General features: G+C 40.0%; 1 protein-coding gene across 1 annotated transcript; it reads left to right on the forward strand.

Annotated features, from left to right (window-relative positions):
* The first annotated feature begins 270 nt into the window (after positions 1–270).
* On the forward strand, positions 271–2,427 carry LOC125370018. Its single transcript, XM_048373586.1, has 3 exons — positions 271–795; positions 846–1,640; positions 1,690–2,427. The coding sequence occupies exons 1-3, from the start codon at positions 271–273 to the stop codon at positions 2,425–2,427; spliced, it is 2,058 nt and encodes a 685-aa protein (XP_048229543.1).
* Positions 2,428–22,353: the final 19,926 nt, after the last annotated feature.

Here is a 22,353-nt window from a genome sequence, read left to right on the forward strand (position 1 = left end):
AACAGATTACGTTGCTGAAAACAGGTCTGAAGGTTTTGATTCGTATCTCCCTTGTTCCTGAAGATTTTTGAGTGTTTCTTGAGTTTAAATTGTTTTTCTCTTTGAGAGTTTTGTGATTGTAAAGTTACAAAATTTTTGAAGTCCGTTTGATATTTTTTTTTGGTTGATTAAAATTGCACGCTATTGTAATGGAAACAAATCAGTCTAATTCTGAAATGTTGGCTGCTATCATGAAGCAACTTCGTGAGCTACAAGGAGACTTGAGGAAACATGAAGCTAGGATGGATGCCATTCGCGGAACTATCCTTAAAGATGGGAGAACGTGTTGGAGACTTGGAGAACACAGCAAGCTCCGGTGGGAATCCTACCTATCGAAATTTTCAAGAAGAAGATAGGAGTTTCAAATTGGAACTTCCTGAATTTGATGGCTCAAGTGATCCGGAAAACTTCTTAGATTGGGTTCGAAGAATGGAAAGTGTCTTTGATTATAAAGACTTTGATGATAGGAGGAGGTGTAAGATGGCTGTCCTTAGATTAACAAAGCTTGCTGGGCTTTGGTATGACAATCTAAAAGCCAAGAGACGAAGAGAAGAGAAAGAAAAGATCGAGTCATGGGAGAAACTCAAGAAGAAAATGGAGAGGCGTTGGGTACCACGTGAGTATGAGCAAGATCAATATATCAAGCTAACTCGACTAACTCAAGGCGATCTCAGTGTTGATGAGTATGTTCGTGAATTTGAGAGGCTCAAGATTGCTCGTTTCACTAAAGGGCTGTCCAAACCCATCTCTCACAAGGTAGATCTTATGAGCTTTTCTACTTTTGATGAAGTTGTGACAGTAGCTAGGAAGGTGGAAGCACAAGTGAAACAGGGAGAAGCCTAAGGGCGAACACAAGTGGCGTCAAGACTCCATATAAACCATACATACCTTTTAGGAAGAGTGAGTCTTCTTCTAGCTCTTCTAAACAACTTTCTTCTACTAATCCTTCAAAGTTTCAAAGTGGAAAATCTAGTTTTAAGCAAGAAGGATTCAAAAGGACTTGTTACAAGCGCCAAGAACGTGGGCATATTGCTAGTGAATGCCCAAAAAGGAATATTCTCACAATTCACCCGAGTGAGGAGGATTCTTACAGCTATGAATCTGAAAGTAACAATGAAGATGTTGAGGAGTATGATGCGGAGGAGAATGACAACCCTCTTTGTGGAGTTGTTAGGAGAGTCTTACATTCCGAACCTCTCAAAGACATGCAGCAACGAGAGAACCTTTTCCATACAAGGTGCAAGGTTCTTGATAAGACATGTGATGTGATTGTTGATGGAGGATCATGCACGGATGTGGCATCCACAGAACTTGTCAGTAAGCTTAAGCTTCCTCTTCGAAATCATGCTAAGCCTTACAAATTGAATTGGTTGAATAATGAAACTGGTTTGAAGGTCAAGAAACAAGCTTTAGTTTCATTTACAATTGGCAATTATCATGATGAACGTTGGTGTGATGTATTGCCTATGAGTGCATGTCATATTTTGCTTGGTAGACCATGGCAATTTGATAGAAATGCTGTACATGATGGTGTTTCTAATATATATACGGTTACTACCACGGGTGGAAAAAAGATTAGATTGTTGCCTTTGCCTCCTAAGGTTGAACCTATGGTGGAAAGGAGACCTAATTTTCTGATTTCGAGGAAAGAGTTCGAAAAAGAGTGCAATGGAGGGAGGAGGGTTTGTACTTCTTGTTAAACCCATTTCTAATGTTGTCTCCTATGCCACTAACTCTTTGTTTTTGAGTCATTTGCTTGAAGAATTTTCTGATGTATTTCCTAGTGATTTACCGAAAGGACTGCCACCTTTTCGTGGGATTGAGCATGCAATTGACTTAATCCCGGGAGCCCCATTGCCTAACAAAGCAGCCTATCGGTGCAATCCCGAGCAAGCTAAAGAGTTGCAAAGGCAAGTGGAAGAACTAATGGAGAAAGGTTATGTGCGTGAGAGCCTTAGTCCATGTGCTGTTCCGGCTCTTTTAGTGCCTAAGAAAGAAGGAACATGGAGAATGTGTATTGATAGTCGTGCAATCAATAACATAACTATCAAATATAGATTTCCTATGCCTAGGCTCCAAGATATGTTTGATGAATTGAGTGGTGCCAGAATTTTCAGCAAGATTGATTTGAGGAGTGGCTACCATCAAATGAGAATTCGAGAAGGTGATGAATGGAAGACAGCTTTCAAAACGAAACAAGGGTTGTATGAGTGGCTTGTCATGCCATTTGGACTTTGCAATGCCCCTAGTTCGTTCATGAGACTTATGAATGAGGTACTTCGACCTTTTCTCAATAAGTTCATTGTTGTATACTTAGATGATATTTTAGTATATAGCAAATCTGAAAGTGAGCATATGTTGCATTTGAGAGATTTATTTGAAAATTGAGAACTCACAAGTTGTATGGAAAATGGAAAATGTACTTTCATGTGTAATAGTATTTCTTTCCTAGGATACATTGTTTCTAGTGAAGGGATACAGGTTGATCCAGAGAAAGTGAAGGCCATTTCCACATGGTTAGTTCCAAGGGATGTTCATGAAGTTAGGAGCTTTCATGGCCTTGCTTCTTTCTATAGAATCTTCATCAAGAACTTCTCAACAACTACAGCCCCGATGACGGAGTTAATGAAGAAAGGAGAATTCAAATGGAGTGAAGCGGCCCAAAAATCCTTTGAAGAAGTCAAAACAAAATTATGCAATGCACCCATCCTTGCTCTTCCAGATTTTGACAAGCTTTTGAAGTGGAATGTGATGCAAGCGGCGTGGGTATTGGAGCTGTCCTTATTCAAGAGAAGCGTCCAGTTTGCTACTTTAGTGAGAAACTAAGTGGAGCCAAGCTGAATTATTCCAACTATGATCGTGAGTTCTATGCGATTGTTAGAGCTTTAGAACATTGGTCTCACTATCTAAGGCCAAAACCTTTTGTTCTTCATTCAGATCATGAGGCCTTGAAGTACATACATGGCCAACAAAAGCTGAATCACCGACATGCCAAGTGGGTAGAGTTCCTGCAATCTTTCACTTTCCATTCGAAGTATAAGGAGGGAAGGAACAATGTTGTTGCGGATGCTCTCTCAAGGAGACGTTACCTACTTGCTACTGTCCATACTCAAGTTCTAGGCTTTGAACATTTAAAAGGTTTATATGAGAATGATGAACACTTTGCTACTATATTTCAAAAGCCTACTCAGGAGTTCATAGTTCAAGATGGTTTCTTATTTAAAGGGAACAAACTTTGTATCCCTAAGTGTGGTGTTCGTGAGCTTTTGATTAGGGAAGTCCATGGAGGTGGATGAACACTTTTATTGGCCACACATGATAAAAGACGTGACTCATGTGGTGGAGAGATGTTCTACTTGTCAAAAGTCCAAGAGTACCTTCCATAAAGGTCTCTACCATCCCTTACCCGTCCCTGATGCCCCTTGGGAAAGTGTAAGTATGGACTTTATTGTGGGGCTTCCAAAGACTCAAAGGGGAAAGGATAGCATCATGGTGGTGGTTGATCGATTTTCAAAGATGGCTCACTTTATTGCGTGCCATAAGACGGATGATGCATCCAAAATTGCTGACTTGTATTTTCGTGAGATCATTCGTTTGCATGGTGTTCCAAGATCAATTGTTTCAGATAGGGATTCTAAATTCCTAAGTCACTTTTGGAGAATTTTATGGAAGTTGGTAGGTACTAAGCTTCTTTTTAGTACTTCTCATCATCCTCAAACTGATGGCCAAACGGAAGTGACTAATAGAACGCAGAAAGATTGGGATATCAAGTTGGCACATGCTGAATTTGCCTATAATAGATCACCTTCTTCAACTACAAGTCGTGCTCCTTTTGAGGTGGTCTATGGGGTAAATCCTCTTCTTCCTGTTGAACTTGTTCCATTGCCAAGAAAGGACTTAGTCCATGTTGATTCAAAGAAAAGATGGGAAGCATTTCAGAAAACATGTACTCAAGTTAAGGAGAAAATTGAAGCAATGAAAGCAGTTTACAAGGCAAGAGCTAACAAGAGAAGAAAACAGCCTACCTTTGCTAAGGGTGATCTAGTGTGGTTACATTTGAGGAAGGAACGTTTTCCTAATCTTAGGAAAAACAAACTCATGCCTAGGTCAGATGGTCCATTTCGTGTGTTAGAAAAGATTGGAGAAAGTGCTTACAAACTTGAACTTCCAAGTGAGTATGGTGGTGTAAGTGCAACTTTCAATGTGGGGGATTTAACTCCATACCTTGATAATGAAAGTTTGAGGACAAACTTTTTCGAAGAGGGGGAGAATGATATGGAATCAGTCCACAGCTCAAGTGCAAGATAATGATGCTACGGTCCATGCCTTGCTAGTGCATGAAAATGCTAAGCAAAGATCAGAACATTTCATGGGATTCTCATCAAAACAAACCTTTATCACTTGCCTTAATTGGATGGTTGAATAAAAGCTTGAGAAGGGGAATATTTGCTGCTCATTATGTTCAGTTTTTGTTGTTCATAAAGGTGGACGTTTTTGGAGTTATTCCTTACTCTATTTGCTGCTCATTATGTTCAGTTTTTGTTGTTCATAAAGGTGGACGTTTTTGGAGTTATTCCTTACTCTATTTGCTGCTCATTATGTTCAGTTTTTGCTGTTCATAAAGGTGGACGTTTTTGGAGTTATTCTTTGTTTAATTTGCTGTTAGAATTTCAGTTTTAAATGTGTAATAAAACCTTTGTAATCAGCCTTTAATAGCTGTTACAAAGATTTTCTTTATTTAGCACTTTTATTTGCTGTTTAATTAGGGATGTTACAAGGGAATGTGAATCCTTGTAGCTGGTCAGTTTTTAGGAGGAAGTTGAAGAGTTTATCTATGTCATGTAACTCTTCTAGTGGTTGAGTATAAATAGAACTCATGGCCAAGTGTTATAGGCATTGAGAGTTGAAAACAAATCTGATTTCTTTGTGAAATTATTCTAAGTGTTTTACTTTGTGTTTACACGCCCTTTTGCTCTTACTACTTAGTGTTTGAGAGTAGAAGTTTGAGAGTGCTTTACTTAGTGTCGTGTTCTTTTATTTGCTCCCTACCATCCAAAGTACTCAAACTCATTCCAAAAACGATCCTATTCCTTTTCCACATCAAAGACCATGCAATAAATCTGCAGACTCCAGGTCTTTCCAGCGGAGACGCATTATTTATCTTTGCTGACAGTGGTCTTACTCCCACTATAGTTCAAACTCCTAGGCAATTGCCTAGAGAAGAACTGGAGAAGTTGATTCCCTCTGTTCACAGCCTGTCCAGAAACAAGATCCAATATTCATCAAACAGCTTGACAAGTCTGTCAAGGTTTCATATCTATCATCATCTTCAAATCCTCATACTGTCTCTATGATTCAACCAGTACAGAGATCTTATGAGAAGAAAATTCCCATTCACAGCTTCAGGTCAAACGGGTGGGAAGTTTATAAAGGCAAGATTAATGGTCATTTCATTTGGGATGTTAATCCCTCCAGATGTGATCTTGGATGTAACTGCCAAGATGATCTGGATGATCTAGAATTCGGATCAAAGGGGACTAAGACTTGGAAAAGAAAACATACATGTTCTAGTCCACCTAGATATGATGACAAAGATGATGATCAACCTGATTCCATTCAGGTTCCTGCAAAAAACAAGAAAGAAAGACCTTGGATCGGTCTTCCACCAGAGAAGAACAAACCAATGTCCAATGATGACTATCTAAAGAGATGCTTTGAAATATTGAAAGAAGAAGGACTCTTGAATTGTCCTCCTCCTCCAGTGGTTTGCTCCTGTTCTTTTGAGCCAGTAAAGATCCCAGAGTCTGTCGCAGTGCCATGTTTTATGGTCAACTCAGAAGAATTTCCTCCTCCAGGCAGTTTGGCCCCTCTCTCAGCTGCTGAGGAAGTTTTGAACTGGCAGACAAACAATGCTGTTGCCCAGAATCATTATCTGGAAAAGATTGACAATAGACTCTCAGAAGTCTATGAAAAAACCAGTTCCATAGAAGCTCATGTCACCTCATTCAGAGAAGAAGCCTTACGGATGCACACGAAGCTTTCATCTAGGCTATTTAAACTTGAGCAGGAGATGGAACAGATCCTGGCAACTCAGCCTACATCACCTTTATTCTGGCAAAAGGATAAAGAGATCTTGAGGCTGAAAGAGCAGCTCCGGGAAATAGAAAGAGATCTTTACCCTTCTAAACAATCTACCTCTTCTCAACTAAATTTTCCTATTTCTACACCACATCCTTTCATGTCCACGGTTATGCCTGTTAAACAATATGCTACTATCTCAGACTTGGTGCCTCGAGCATCCAAACCGGCATCCAAACCTGCAAAAAGGACATCTTCAACTCCCTCATCCTTTCCATCCAAGCCTTCAAAGGATAAAGGACCTACTAAAACACAGATGGCTATACAGCAAAACCCTCCTATCTTTACGGAGTCTACCCCCTCCTCAACTGGGTCGTATATTTCAGATTCAGATCTATCTCAGTTTGAATTACAGCACTTCAGCTCTTCCTCTTCCGACCGAGGAACTGATATCTCTGTATCAACAGCTGAATCTGGAACACAAGGTCCTCATGTGTTGATGAACACACCGCAAGAGCCCGAAATTACAGAAGAAACTGAAGAATTAGAGTCTCTTGCTCCAGAACATCCTTTCCCGCCAAAACCAGGTTCTGGTCCCTGGTTCTCTTTAGATACTGTGCCTCCATCACAATGGCGTAACAAGATCTTAGAATTCAATGCTTGGCTTGATCTCCAAATGATAAACCCTCAAGCTAGTCTCCAAGCTGTCTTAACAGAATTCACATCAAGGTTCACTGGCACATTACGGGAATGGTTCTCTCACTTGTCTGAATACCAGCAGCTTCAATTTGTTCAACTTGGTTCTATCACTCAAGCTCTGGCACAAATCCATCAACAGTTTCTAGGAGACTACAATTTAATTTTCAGACAAAGAAAACAAGAGTACTTTGATCGCAAATGCTGTTCTACGAAGAGAAAAGATCTAGAAGTTCACTATGTTCATATGTCCAAACTCTATTATGAACTCGCCGGGCCCAATAGTGATGATCTCAAATATACTTTTGTCAGCTCTCTGCCTGAAGAAATGCACCCTGAAATTCAACGCATGATGACAGAAACTCATAGAGATATCACTCATATTTCTCTTGGAGAAATCTGGCAATTCACCCTGGCCACTCTAGACAAGATGTGTGAACAGCAGAAACTTTTCAAAAAAATTGCAAAAGTTATCTCCAAATCAAATGCAAAGAGAAGCACTGTGACTGCAGATCAAAGAAGAAAAAACATTTTTCTTCTCATTCAAAGGAATCTTCTCATTACAAGCAGAGAAAGGGAAGGAAGATACGCTGGTTCAAAAGGAAATCGACAAACAAGCGGAAAACAGATCGGTGCTACATCTGTGGCCAAAGAGGGCACTATGCAAAGAAATGCCCTAACAAGCCGAATCAAACTGTTGCTCTTCTTCATCAATTAAAAGATTCATGTTCAGAAGATCTATCTGATCATGATCTTGAGTCTCTTTTCTCAGAAGAAGAAATGGCGTCTTCTCAGACTCTATTTGCCATTCCGTACTCAGACAACAGCACAGATGATGAAAATTCTTCAGACGAAGAAACATCTATTCTTACTATTGGTCCTGCTCTCCAAATAAAACAAGAACCGCCAGACCTTCCACCAATTTCTGAGGATTTACAATGGCTGCAACCTCTACCTTCTCCCGATTATATCCTTGCAGATATATCTTACTGTTTCCCTGAGATACCTTCTCCAAAGAAAATACCTACACCAGTTCAAACCAGCTCCTCTTCTTCTACATCATTATTCATTCCTACTTCTCCAGAAAGTATGGAAAATCCATCTTCACCAGAAGTCACATCAGCACAACCTATTCATCCTACACCATTGGTATCCATCCATGTCTTACCTGGCAAATATGAAAAACCTATCCTTGTTACTGCTTTGATGGATACGGGATCTCATTGTACGATGTTAAATCCTGATGCTCTGCCTAGTTCAGCATGGAAAAAAAGGATTTATCACTTCACAGCGGCAGATGGCAAAAGTTTTCAGACTACAATGGTCTCTAAACAAAGGATTGGAATACAGTTATTCCTAGACTGTATTGTATGGATCCACGTCATTGGATCCTATCTGTTTGGAAGAGATCTTTTAGTTGGGTTTGATACTTATCATGCGGCAGGAAAATTACAAATCCTGCCAACAGGGCTTAAGTATAAGCGAGAATTTCTCCCTTATACTCAAAATCCCAACCAGTTCTCCATTGCAGAAGTCCCTCTGGACTTTGCTCATTTAAAGGGGTTGTTCATACCATGCTGTGCTGATTCTCATAGAAACTTCTATCACCCTTTTCCACTATACAAGAACCCAGACTTCTTCATCACTCTCCCCTTCAAATTAAATGAAGATGTCAACCCCACTAGAGCCAGCCATCCTGGGATGTCTCCATCTGATTTGGCTTTAGCAAGACAGGAATGCCAAGAACTTCTTCAGCAAGGCTTGATAGAACCTACACGGTCTCCTTGGGCATGCCAAGCATTCTATGTAGAAAAGAGATCAGAAAAACTAAGAGGAAAGAAAAGGCTCGTAATTGATTACAAGCCCCTGAATCATTTTCTTTCAGATGACAAATTTCCAATTCCTAAAATCTCTTCTCTATTGATTCGTCTTCAAGGAGCAACCTATTTCTCTAAGTTCGATCTGAAGTCAGGATTCTGGCAGTTGGGTATTCACCCTGAAGAAAGATACAAGACCGCCTTCTGCATCCCAGATGCTCAGTACCAATGGACTGTTATGCCTTTTGGGCTTAAAACAGCTCCTTCCATCTTCCAGAAGGCGATGGTCCGAATTTTTGAATCAATCCTGGATACTTGCATCATTTACATCGATGATATCCTACTTTTCTCAAAGTCAGCTAAAGAGCATGATGATCTTCTCAGAAGATTTCACAGTTTAGTCCATTCCTACGGGATAATGCTTTCAGAAAAAAAGTCTTACATTGGACAGACTGAAGTTGACTTTCTTGGGCTCAATCTAAAAATGGGCAGTATGAAGCAGGCTCACATTTAGCTCAAGAATTGCGGCATTTCCCCAGTGAGAATCTATCCAAAAAACAGATCCAACAGTTTCTGGGGATCATCAATTACATGCGAGACTTTATTCCAAAGGCCGCGGCCCATACAAAGGCCCTGACTGCACAGTTAAAGAAAAATGCGGGCCCATGGACTCAGGCCCATACTGAAGCTGTTAAGATATTAAAACAGCTGGCCCAAAAGACTCCAGCCCTCACTATTCCTGCTGATGACGCACAGCTGATTCTTCAGACTGATGCAAGTGACTACGCTTGGGGTGGAGTCACTATGCAGACACGTGTCAGGACAATTCAAGGACAGTGAACTTCATTATCATTCAAATATTAAGGAGATTCTGGCGGTAAAATATGCAATTCAGAAGTGCGAATTCTTTGTGGCCTCAAGACATTTTATAATTAGAATGGACAATTCTAATTTCCCTCGCATTCTGGAATTCAAGGGACGACAAATCCCTGATAAACAACTGCTTCGCCTGAAAGAGTGGTTCTCCCAATATGATTTTGAAGTACAACACATTCAAGGTGATAAAAATCTCATCCCTGACTTTCTATCCCGATTATCCAAATCTTTTATGGATCCTCCTAGTCCTTCTTTCTTTATCTTTATGGCACAATTTAGTCCCAGGACTGTGCACCCAAATCAACCTGAAGGTATGTCTATGCAAGAATTTGAACTTTGGGTCTATAGACGTATCTTAGCCTTCTATCAGACTATCGTACCAAATCCAGAAGACTTTTCTGCCTCATTCCCTTGGAAACTTTTCCCCACTATTACAGAAACGTTTCCTTCAACTTCTGAACAGTTCTGGTATCTCTGGTACCTCACATGTCTGTATCATCTTCCTGTAGAACTACCATTATTACAAACCTTATGGTTCTTACACAGAGAAGAGAATGAGTCACATCCAGCCTGGCAATTTTTCCTACTATTTGACAATCAACAGGCATGGCAATACAGGCTCAGAAGGTTGGTGAACCAAGCAGGTCTTCTCCACATGGCAGACCATGATAAGGCTTTGACCTACCATACCATCCTCTTTCTCCATCAGCGACACAACTCAAATGACACTGTTTCAACAGACATTACAGAATGGAGAACTCTCCCCGGACATTTTGAAGAGATGCCCCTTGTCATTAAACATGCTTTACTTCACAAAGGGAATGAGCTAAATCATACAGCTAATGAGGTGATTCCAGTCATCAACATGCAAAGACAATCCTCGAATCAAAGACGGCTGTTCACTTCTACTTCTTCAATACAGTCATCTCCAGCTAGACAACAATCTGAAGCTACGTCTTCAATGTCAATGAATCCAGCCTTTCAGGAACCATGGTCACAACTAGAAGAATCTCTTCTCCCAGCCTCACAGCTTTTGGCCCAAATGACACCTTTAAGGCCTTCTAGGCCTTGTCCAACTAGCAGGCCCAACCCACCAAGAAGAAGGCGTCGAAGCTATAGAGATAGTGACTCAGATGATTCTGATGACAACTACTCAGAGTGTGGGTCCACAAACAGACAAGACAAGTGATGTCATGATGCACTCCCAACAGCAAGATTCTATATTATGATCTCCATTATTAAAGACGTTTGGCCTTATATGTCATTATTAGGGTCTCCATTATTAAAGTCGTTTGGCCTTATATGTCATTATTAGGGTCTCCATTATTAAGTCGTTTGGACATATATGTCAGCATGTTTCTATATTATGATCTCCATTATTAAAGACGTTTGGCCTTATATGTCATTATTAGGGTCTCCATTATTAAAGTCGTTTGGCCTTATATGTCATTATTAGGGTCTCCATTATTAAGTCGTTTGGACATATATGTCAGCATGTTTTGGAGTCTTGTAAGAAGGAATATATTCCTTCACATGTGTAATTAAGAGATAAGGATTGAGAGTCATGTAAGATAAGATTGCCAGATGGTAATCTCTTAGGGTTAGCGTGTATTTTGAGAGAGTTCCTCTTCTCCTATATAAAGGAGGATTCGTCTCTCTTGTAAGACAGGTTGTGAAGTAGAAAGACCCCCATGGCGAGGTGCCTCTTTGGTCTTAGCTTAAGGAAACTCTCTTGCCTTGAGTAAGGATATCCTCCTTGAGTTTACAGCATGAGGATTATAGCATGAACAGCTCTCGGCATCCATCTGGTATAGAGCAAACCACTGGAGGAGGAGGACAATTCAAGAGTCCTTCTTCTTTCAATATTTCAAAGCAAAGATAAATAATGCGTCTCCGCTGGAAAGACCTGGAGTCTGCAGATTTATCTACCCTAGTGTCTAAATCAATTCGATTTGATCCTTACGCCCAGCCGTATGGAGAAGAACAAAGAACTTGCGATCTCTTTCCTTTCTTTTGTGCCTCTCTTTCTAATCTTTGTTTAGTATGATGGTTTGGTTCTATATGGGGAGCATAAGCCCGAGTGTCGAGTGAAATCGCGTGTAAGCGGCGAGCATAGGCACAGATCCATTGCTTGGACAAACGCACGGAAATTAAATTAGTGGATCAGAGTATTCATATCGTTCTCGAACGAAATGAAACCAGTTGATCGAGCATCGATATCATTCTCGAATGATCGCGGTCAAATCTTTTGGAGGAAGGAGAATGCGGCCGAGAATCGAGGCACGCCCAAATTCAGGACTTGACCGTTGGGATCTCCGTCATTCCTTGTTCCTCTTGGCACGAGGGACTCCTGACGGCGAGAATCGAGGCATGCCCAAATTCAAGACTTGAGCACAAGGATTAGCGTAAAGAATCATGAGAAGGCAGTTGACAAGCTTGGCTGGTGGCGTTGATACATCGACCTAAATCCACGTGGGAGAAGGAGAAATCATGTTGTTTTCGATTAATCCGAACGTAATTCAAGCAGGAACGTGATCGCTCTGATGTCTGGGATGCATCTAATAAAGTATTATGGGTCGGAGTGTTATTAGGTAGGCCCACACGGATTTCTCCTTGTTTTCGTTAAGGTGGCTTATAGAATCTAGGACTACGGTTGACCAGTCAACTCCTCTCTAGTTCTTCATTTGACTTTAGTTTATTCATCTTTCTTTATTTATTAATTTGTATTTAGCTTCTGGTCCATTCTCCTTATGGAATTAGGGATTCTGCACCATAGAAACCGCACGCAACCGAATACTTGAGGCTAATGAGCCTACTATTCCGGTTTTCCACCTTGTGGGAAATCAAGTTATGGGTTCTTTCGAGACCTTTGCGAGCTCATCGCGACTCGCCCTTGGAAAAAATAGACTTATCGCTCGCGCCCTTCCTTTCTTTTGTGTTCTTTATCTACCCTAGTGTCTAAATCAATTCGATTTGATCCTTACGCCCAGCCGTATGGAGAAGAACAAAGAACTTGCGATCTCTTTCCTTTCTTTTGTGCCTCTCTTTCTAATCTTTGTTTAGTATGATGGTTTGGTTCTATATGGGGAGCATAAGCCCGAGTGTCGAGTGAAATCGCGTGTAAGCGGCGAGCATAGGCACAGATCCATTGCTTGGACAAACGCACGGAAATTAAATTAGTGGATCAGAGTATTCATATCGTTCTCGAACGAAATGAAACCAGTTGATCGAGCATCGATATCATTCTCGAATGATCGCGGTCAAATCTTTTGGAGGAAGGAGGGTACGACGAGAATCGAGGCACGCCCAAATTCAGGACTTCGACCGTTGGGATCTCCGTCATTCCTTGTTCCTCTTGGCACGAGGACTCCTGACGACGAGAATCGAGGCATGCCCAAATTCAAGACTTGAGCACAAGGATTAGCGTAAAGAATCATGAGAAGGCAGTTGACAAGCTTGGCTGGTGGCGTTGATACATCGACCTAAATCCACGTGGGAGAAGGAGAAATCATGTTGTTTTCGATTAATCCGAACGTAATTCAAGCAGGAACGTGATCGCTCTGATGTCTGGGATGCATCTAATAAAGTATTATGGGTCGGAGTGTTATTAGGTAGGCCCACACGGATTTCTCCTTGTTTTCGTTAAGGTGGCTTATAGAATCTAGGACTACGGTTGACCAGTCAACTCCTCTCTAGTTCTTCATTTGACTTTAGTTTATTCATCTTTCTTTATTTATTAATTTGTATTTAGCTTCTGGTCCATTCTCCTTATGGAATTAGGGATTCTGCACCATAGAAACCGCGCAACCGAATACTTGAGGCTAATGAGCCTACTATTCCGGTTTTCCACCTTGTGGGAAATCAAGTTATGGGTTCTTCGAGACCTTTGCGAGCTCATCGCGACTCGCCCTTGGAAAAAATAGACTTATCGCTCGCGCCCTTCCTTTCTTTTGTGTTCTTTATCTACCCTAGTGTCTAAATCAATTCGATTTGATCCTTACGCCCAGCCGTATGGAGAAGAACAAAGAACTTGCGATCTCTTTCCTTTCTTTTGTGCCTCTCTTTCTAATCTTTGTTTAGTATGATGGTTTGGTTCTATATGGGGAGCATAAGCCCGAGTGTCGAGTGAAATCGCGTGTAAGCGGCGAGCATAGGCACAGATCCATTGCTTGGACAAACGCACGGAAATTAAATTAGTGGATCAGAGTATTCATATCGTTCTCGAACGAAATGAAACCAGTTGATCGAGCATCGATATCATTCTCGAATGATCGCGGTCAAATCTTTTGGAGGAAGGAGGGTACGACGAGAATCGAGGCACGCCCAAATTCAGGACTTCGACCGTTGGGATCTCCGTCATTCCTTGTTCCTCTTGGCACGAGGACTCCTGACGACGAGAATCGAGGCATGCCCAAATTCAAGACTTGAGCACAAGGATTAGCGTAAAGAATCATGAGAAGGCAGTTGACAAGCTTGGCTGGTGGCGTTGATACATCGACCTAAATCCACGTGGGAGAAGGAGAAATCATGTTGTTGCTTGCTCTGATGTCTGGGATGCATCTAATAAAGTATTATGGGTCGGAGTGTTATTAGGTAGGCCCACACGGATTTCTCCTTGTTTTCGTTAAGGTGGCTTATAGAATCTAGGACTACGGTTGACCAGTCAACTCCTCTCTAGTTCTTCATTTGACTTTAGTTTATTCATATTTCTTTATTTATTAATTTATATTTAGCTTCTGGTCCATTCTCCTTATGGAATTAGGGATTCTGCACCATAGAAACCGCACGCAACCGAATACTTGAGGCTAATGAGCCTACTATTCCGGTTTTCCACCTTGTGGGAAATCAAGTTATGGGTTCTTTCGAGACCTTTGCGAGCTCATCGCGACTCGCCCTTGGAAAAAATAGACTTATCGCTCGCGCCCTTCCTTTCTTTTGTGTTCTTTATCTACCCTAGTGTCTAAATCAATTCGATTTGATCCTTACGCCCAGCCGTATGGAGAAGAACAAAGAACTTGCGATCTTGATGCAATAAAGACAAGAATTACAAATGATCCTTTAAGCTTTCAAGGAGGTCCAATGACAAGATCCAAGTCCAAAAGTATGCAAGAAGCTTTGTTGGGCTTAATTAAAGACATTTGGAATGTTCAAACACAACAAGGCTCAGTCCAAGATTTAGGATTGCAAAAAGGATCCAAAATCATCAATTTAGTGCAATAAGTTTGGGCTGAACTCATAGGTCCAATAAGATTCATTTGAAGCCTTTTTTTATTTTCACTATTTCTTGCTCCCTCCCCTGATATTCCCCATATGAAGATTCAAGCTCTTCATATTGTTGTTTAATTCTCACTTGATCATCAAAAATGGCCTTGGGAGGCTTTTGTCCATCAATAGTCAAGGAATATCGATTCTTGAATCCATCATAAATCACACGCCTATCATATTGCCAAGGTCTTCCCACTAAAACATGTCCGGCATACATGGGAACTACATCACAAAGCACCTCATCCTTATATCTCCCAATGGAAAAAGAAATTAGCACTTGCTTATTTACCTTCACAACACCACTATCATTCAACCATTGCAACTTGTAAGGCCTTGTGTTAAGAACCTCCAAGGATTAGAACCACGAACCCTAATGATTATGAACCCGTGAATTACTATCTTAGAAACCCAAGAACAAATTGAGTTTCAAAACCCAAGAACCGCTTAAATCAGATTGCAAGGTATGGTTGATCAAGATCAGAACCTAAAGAAAACTAAGTTCTTTAAACCCTAACCCTTAACACGCCACAAGGATAGATCAATTCCTTGATAAGTGGTTTATGCATTCAACAAGAATTCAAGAATTCAAGCAAATATGCAAAGGAAACAACTACTATAATTTTATCAAAATTCTCAATTTCCAAAACACAACTTAAGGGGCGTTTTTATAGCCACCTAACATAATAAACCCTAGTAAAACTATTAACCCTAGCTGCCACATAAGAAAAATAGGCAATAACATTGTTCTGAACTTAAAGAAGAGATTTCAGCCCAAATATTAGCCCACAATAGTCTTCATGTATTTGGACTTGCAAAACATTAAATAAAGCCCATTCAGATGTGTCTTTACTTTGGCCTATCCTAGCATGACCAATTGGGCTTCCTTGACTAGCCCGATCTTGCATATAGCCAATTAAGGCTTCTTGTAGCTTCTTGGACCTTGACCTTGTAATTGGGCCTTGTAGCATGCTCAATAGATCCTTAGCTTTATCTTTGGTTTTCTTGTTGTCCTCTCCATCGAGTCCATCTTTAAGCTTGGCCATGTCCATATCATTCCCTCCTTCTTTAGGATGATTCGTCCTCGAATCAAGTTCATCACCTACATCAAAAGGACTCAAATCAGCTACATTAAATGTACCACTCACATTATACTCACCTTTCAAATCAATCTTGTAGGCATTGTCATTGATCCTCTCAAGGACTTGAAATGGACCATCACCCCTCGGACTTAGTTTAGACTTTCTTTGATTTGGGAACCTTTCTTTCCGAAAATGCACCCAAACCCAATCTCCAGGTTGGAATACCATTGGAATTCGTCCTTTATTAACCCTCTCGGCCACTTTTGCATTTTGCTTCTCAATTCTCTCTTTAACTTGTTTGTGTAGCTTTTTAACCAAATCTGCCTTAGAAGAACCTTCAACACTAACAAGCGTTATTTTATTGATTGCACGGCAGTCCACACACATTCTCCATGTGCCATCCTTCTTTGGAACCAAAATCACTAGAACCGCACAAGGACTTAAGCTCTCACGCACATACCCCTTTGACATCAGTTCTTCCACTTGCCTTTGAAGCTCCTTTGTCTCCTCTGGATTACTTCTATAGGCTGGTCTATTTGGTATGGAAGCCCCGGGTATGAAGTCTATTTGATGTTCTATCCCTCTTTGAGGAGGTAATCCACTTGGCATTTCCTCGGGAAAGACATCAGCAAATTCCTGCAAAAGATTAGCAAACACACTCGGCAAGGAAAGATCAAGTTCAGTAGTGTTCAAATATACATCTTTATAAGTAACAACAAATAACATCCGACTTGAATGAAATGCATGCCTAACTTCACTTTCCCTAGCCAAAAAACTACCCTTTGCCTTTGTTTTCTCTTTTGGCTGAATCTCACCCTTTGGGTTTTCATGTTCCTTTTTGTTATTTTCAGCCTCACGCCTCTCTCTTTCCAACTTACATTGGTCATCATACACTTCCTTAGGAGAAAGAGGTGTCAAAGTAACTTTTCTCCCATCCTTCACAAATGAGTACCTATTTAGAAAGCCATCATGGAAGGCCCTCATATCAAATTCCCATGGCCTACCTAACAAGATATGGCCAGCATGCATTGGCACTACATCACATAGCGCCTCATCTGAATATCTACCAATTGTGAAAGGTACAACAACTTGCTTATTCACTTTGATCTCACCACAATTATTTAACCATAACAATTTATAAGGTCTAGGATGTGGAATTAGATTTAAACCCAATTTTTAAACCATTAAAGTGCTAGCAACATTTGTACAACTACCACCATCAATAATAACAAGACAAGTCTTACCTTGTACATGGCATCTTGTATGGAAAATGTTGTCTCTTTGCTGCTCCAAGGTATCATCTTCCTTCATTTGAACACTTAGTGTGCGCCTAGCCACCAAGAGTTCACCTCCCATAGGACCCTCAATGCAATCATCACTGCCGTCTTCCAATTGTGGTATCTCATCATCATTATCACTCTCTTCACTTGCTGTTTCAATCTCCCCATGGTCTCTAGCCACCATTGCCCGCTTGTTTGGACATTGTGAAGCAATATGGCCACGCCCCAAGCATTTGAAACACTTGATGTCTCTATTCTTTTCTTTGTTAATTTCGGGTTTAGATGTGTCTTTGTTGCCTGAAATGCTTTTCCCTTTGTTGTCATTGGGAATAACCTTATCATCACCTTTCTTACCTCCTTTCCAAGAATTAGACCAATGTGGCCTCCCACTCGAAGTGCCCTTATATTCAAACCTTGCTGTCCCTCTAGGTTTTAGTTGCTTTTCCACCTTAATTGCAAGGTGAACTAACTCCTCAAGCTCCACATAATGTTGCAACTCTACCCTATCAGCAATCTCCTTATTAAGCCCACCAATGAATCGTGCCATGGTAGCTTCTCTATCCTCATCCAAATCAGCCCTAGTCATGAGCATTTCCATCTCCTTATAAAAATCCTCAACACTCCTTGTACCTTGCCTCAAAGATTGGAGTCTTTGATGTAACTCCCTATGGTAATGTCTGGGTACAAAACGTCTTCTCATGATAGTTTTGAGTGCAATCCAACTACCAATAGGCTCTTCCATGTTCCTCCTCCTACTAACCACCAACTGATCCCACCAAACTATAGCATAGTCACTAAATTGGGTAACCACCAATTTCACCTTTTTCTCCTCTGAAAAGTTATGGCAATCAAAGATAAGGTCAACTCGCTTTTCCCACTCCAAATATGCCTCCGGATCAGTTTTTCCCAAGAAGGTAGGAATACTAAGTTTGATACTACCTAAGTTCCTATCAACATCATCAAAGTTCCCATAACCACCAAACTCACCACCAAAGTGTCCTCTACCTCTACCAAGATTTTGGTATCTCCTAGCTCCTCTACCCAGGCCTCTACCAACCCCACCATAGGCTGCATTATCATACTCCTCAAAACCCTCATCAAAGTCATCCTCATTCACCCCAATTGGCTGCCCATGATTACCTTGCACATTCCCTCCTTCATCAAGCCTATTTCCCAGACCTCGGGCAAGTGCATTAATTTGGTCCATAATGGCTTGTTGATTGGTTGCCATTTCCCTTCGTTGGGCTGCCATGTCAAGTTGCAACCTCTCCATTTGCTCATTCATATTTCTTATGCTTCGTTGCACCCTCTCATTTTCATGCATTTGTGCTGTGGGTATGCCGGTAGTTGGCACATTATTACCTCCACTAGAACCACTTGACATGCTGCAATAAGAGTTAGTATGCAATAAAGAAAAAAAAATAAATCGAAGGAAATTAAGGACCTCACCAACACTCCCTCACGTGTTTACTCTCAATTAATGGGGATGGTCACTCGTGTTTCGCACAATCAAGAATGATCACACAAGGCTGAAAACTCACACCACTCAGCTTGTTTTCAAGGATTCTTATGTGAATCAATAACCACACATCAAGTTATTTCACTATGCTTGTAATGCACCAAGAATTATGATCTAAAAAGCTTAGTTGAGGCAAAAACGCAAAAGTCAAGAAAATTAAACAATTTGTCACGCTTTCAATAAAATTAGGACTGCAAACAAGCGAAAACTTCAAACGGATGCAAATGACATATGAAGAAACAATCTAGATGTAAGAAACAAGAAAGATACAGTTCAGCTTGAAATAGGAAAAAGAAGGAACGGATTTAGGAAGCAAAAATCACAAAGAAGGTTGATCAAGAAAGAAGGTTACCTCTTTATGCTTTAAATGTGTCAAATCTGCCCAAACTCAAAAGACACACAAAGAGGAGAATAAATGAAGGACAAAAACGAATTTAGAGCTGAATCAATTCAAATAAGATGGTATGTATAGGGCTCAGGTCATTGGAATTTAATGTCCCTTTGAATCTTCCCAAACAGCCACCCAATCCTTATTTATGTAGGATTGTGAAAATCTCCCTAAACCTTTTAACAACCCTAATATCTATGTAATCACCCTAAGAACAATGATTTCAACACCAAATACGTTATTTCCACTAACAAAGACAATCAAACCAATCAGACCTATTCCTTTTTTTTTTTTGCTAATTCGGATCTGATATTTTTCTTTTCTTGTTTCGTTTTTTTTTTTTTGAATCAGAATCAAAAACTACAAGAATCAAGAACTAAACAATGTAGATCTCAAGAATACCAAGAATACTTCAAGAACAATATCAAGAACTCAAGGAAAACAAACAATAACTCAAAGAAAAGGGATAAATAACCTGATTTAAGAGCCAAAGCTCTGATACCAAATGTTAAGAACCTCCAAGGATTAGAACCACGAACCCTAATGATTATGAACCCGTGAATTACTATCTTAGAAACCCAAGAACAAATTGAGTTTCAAAACCCAAGAACCGCTTAAATCAGATTGCAAGGTATGGTTGATCAAGATCAGAACCTAAAGAAAACTAAGTTCTTTAAACCCTAACCCTTAACACGCCACAAGGATAGATCAATTCCTTGATAAGTGGTTTATGCATTCAACAAGAATTCAAGAATTCAAGCAAATATGCAAAGGAAACAACTACTATAATTTTATCAAAATTCTCAATTTCCAAAACACAACTTAAGGGGCGTTTTTATAGCCACCTAACATAATAAACCCTAGTAAAACTATTAACCCTAGCTGCCACATAAGAAAAATAGGCAATAACATTGTTCTGAACTTAAAGAAGAGATTTCAGCCCAAATATTAGCCCACAATAGTCTTCATGTATTTGGACTTGCAAAACATTAAATAAAGCCCATTCAGATGTGTCTTTACTTTGGCCTATCCTAGCATGACCAATTGGGCTTCCTTGACTAGCCCGATCTTGCATATAGCCAATTAAGGCTTCTTGTAGCTTCTTGGACCTTGACCTTGTAATTGGGCCTTGTAGCATGCTCAATAGATCCTTAGCTTTATCTTTGGTTTTCTTGTTGTCCTCTCCATCGAGTCCATCTTTAAGCTTGGCCATGTCCATATCACCTTGGGTGTTTGGTAGTTGGTAATTTCAATTTCTCCACAAGCAAAGTACTAGCAACATTAGTACAACTTCCACTATCAACAATCATGTTACACAACTTATTAGCAATTAAACAATGAGTATGAAACAAATTCTCACGCTGCTCTCGATGCTCATCGTGTTTACATTGCAAACTAAGTGTGCGTTGTACTACTAACACATCCCCTTTAGCATACTCAACATCACTAACATCCTCTAAAGTTGGCATGTCATCATTCTCATCATCATTTTCATTTTCACTTTCAGATTCAACAATTCCATCTCTAACAATCATGGTCCTCTTATTAGGGCAATCACGTGCATAATGACCATGTCCAAGACACTTAAAACACTTCAAGCTTCTAGATTGATTAGCTTGATTCTCAACTTTGTTTTTGCTGCCTATTTCATTTTTATTCTTATTCTCATCCACTTTAGGCTTAGCAAATTTATTATCCTTTTTACTCCAATTCGATTTCCAATTAGAAGAACTAGAACTCGAATTAAGTTTAGAATCAAACTTACTTGCACCTTTCTGCTTGAGTTGCCTTTCAATTTTCATGGCCACATTCACCATGTCCTCAAGCTCCACATAATGTTGCAACTCCACAAGATCAGCAATATTCTTGTTTAGACCATTCAAGAATCTTGCCATGGTAGCCTCTCTATCCTCCTCCATATTTGCTTTAATCATAGCCATTTCCATTTCTTTGTGGTACTCCTCCACACTCATGGTTCCTTGCCTTAGAGTTTGCAATCGTTGATGCAAATCTCTATAGTAATAGTTAGGAATGAACCTCTTCCTCATGATGCGTTTCATCTCCATCCATGACCCTACGGGTCTTTCTCCATTTCGTCTCCTTTCCCTACACAATTGATGCCACCAAACACTAGCGTAATCACAGAACTCAACGGCAGCAAGTTTTACCTTTTCTCCTCCGAATAGTTATGGCATTCGAAGATCATCTCCACCTTTGCTCCCATTCCAAGTAGACATCAGGATCATTCTTTCCTTGAAAGGAAGGAATTTTTATTTTGATGCTGCCTAGGTTGCGATCTACACCATCTTGCCTTGATCTCCTATTGTGTCTCCTAGGATGGTCATCTCCACCAAAAGTGGTTGCTTGGTCATCCTCCAAATCATCTTCGGCATCATAATCCTCTTGTTCAAAGGCTAGTTGCCTTTCTCTTCTAGGCTCGTTTTGAATTCTTGTAATAGTTTCACCTTGCCTTCTCACACTTTCAACAACATCATCCATTCGCCTATACATTCTTTCAAACTCTTTTTGCATTGCTTGCAAAGTTTGCTCAATGGATGCTCCAACACTACTTGAAACTTGTTCTTTTGACATTGTGCGAAAAACTTGAAAAACAAGTTAGTATAGCCTCACAAAAAACACTCGCTCGCGTGTGTCTCTCAATTAAAATGTCACACCGCTCGTGTTTCACTCAAAGTTTTGGCTTTTCTAAACAAACCAAATCAGATTATGGCAATTCAATGGAGTGAAAAGAAGAAAGAAAAGGTTGGTCTAGATTAAGTTGTTAGGTCAGGCCAAATTTAAAGTAGCTAGACACAAGAAAGCAATAAAATAAAATAATAGAATATGATTTCTATGCCGCCCAAACTTTCTCTTTTTTTTTTGATCTTGTGATTCTTTTTTTTTTTAATGATAATAACACAACTAAAAAGAAATTATGAACAACACAATTTTTTTTTAGCAAAGGACAACGAAGTTTTACTTTATGCGCACAAAGGTGTAAACTTTGAAAAGAATGAGTACTTAGAAGGAAAATATTGAAACAAGAAGAATTTGGCACAAAAAAAATAAAGAAGATGAGAAACTTTAATAACACACAAAATACAAAGATAAGCAAACCTCAACTTGAAGCAAGCTCTGATACCAAATGATAGGAAATCATCATCTTAGCAACCACACACCCCAATAACTAATGAGTTATGATACATATGGAATGCAAGAAAACACCCTCCAATCAAGATGATTCCAAAACTCAAGGATCTCCTCAAGTGAAGTTAGAAAAAAAAAAAACTAGTTCCAACAATGAAACTAGCACTTG

This window comes from Ricinus communis, chromosome 5, assembly GCF_019578655.1.
Source record: "Ricinus communis isolate WT05 ecotype wild-type chromosome 5, ASM1957865v1, whole genome shotgun sequence".
NCBI lineage: Eukaryota > Viridiplantae > Streptophyta > Magnoliopsida > Malpighiales > Euphorbiaceae > Ricinus > Ricinus communis.

Excerpts from the sequence above, each read along its gene's own strand:
- LOC125370018 (XM_048373586.1), top strand. The coding sequence starts at position 271 with ATGAAGCTAGGATGGATGCCATTCGCGGAACTATCCTTAAAGATGGGA. Across the intron at positions 796-845 it reads CCAAACCCATCTCTCACAAG|GAAGGTGGAAGCACAAGTGA; the intron begins GTAGATCTTATG and ends GACAGTAGCTAG. Across the intron at positions 1,641-1,689 it reads TGTTGCCTTTGCCTCCTAAG|AGTTCGAAAAAGAGTGCAAT; the intron begins GTTGAACCTATG and ends TTTCGAGGAAAG.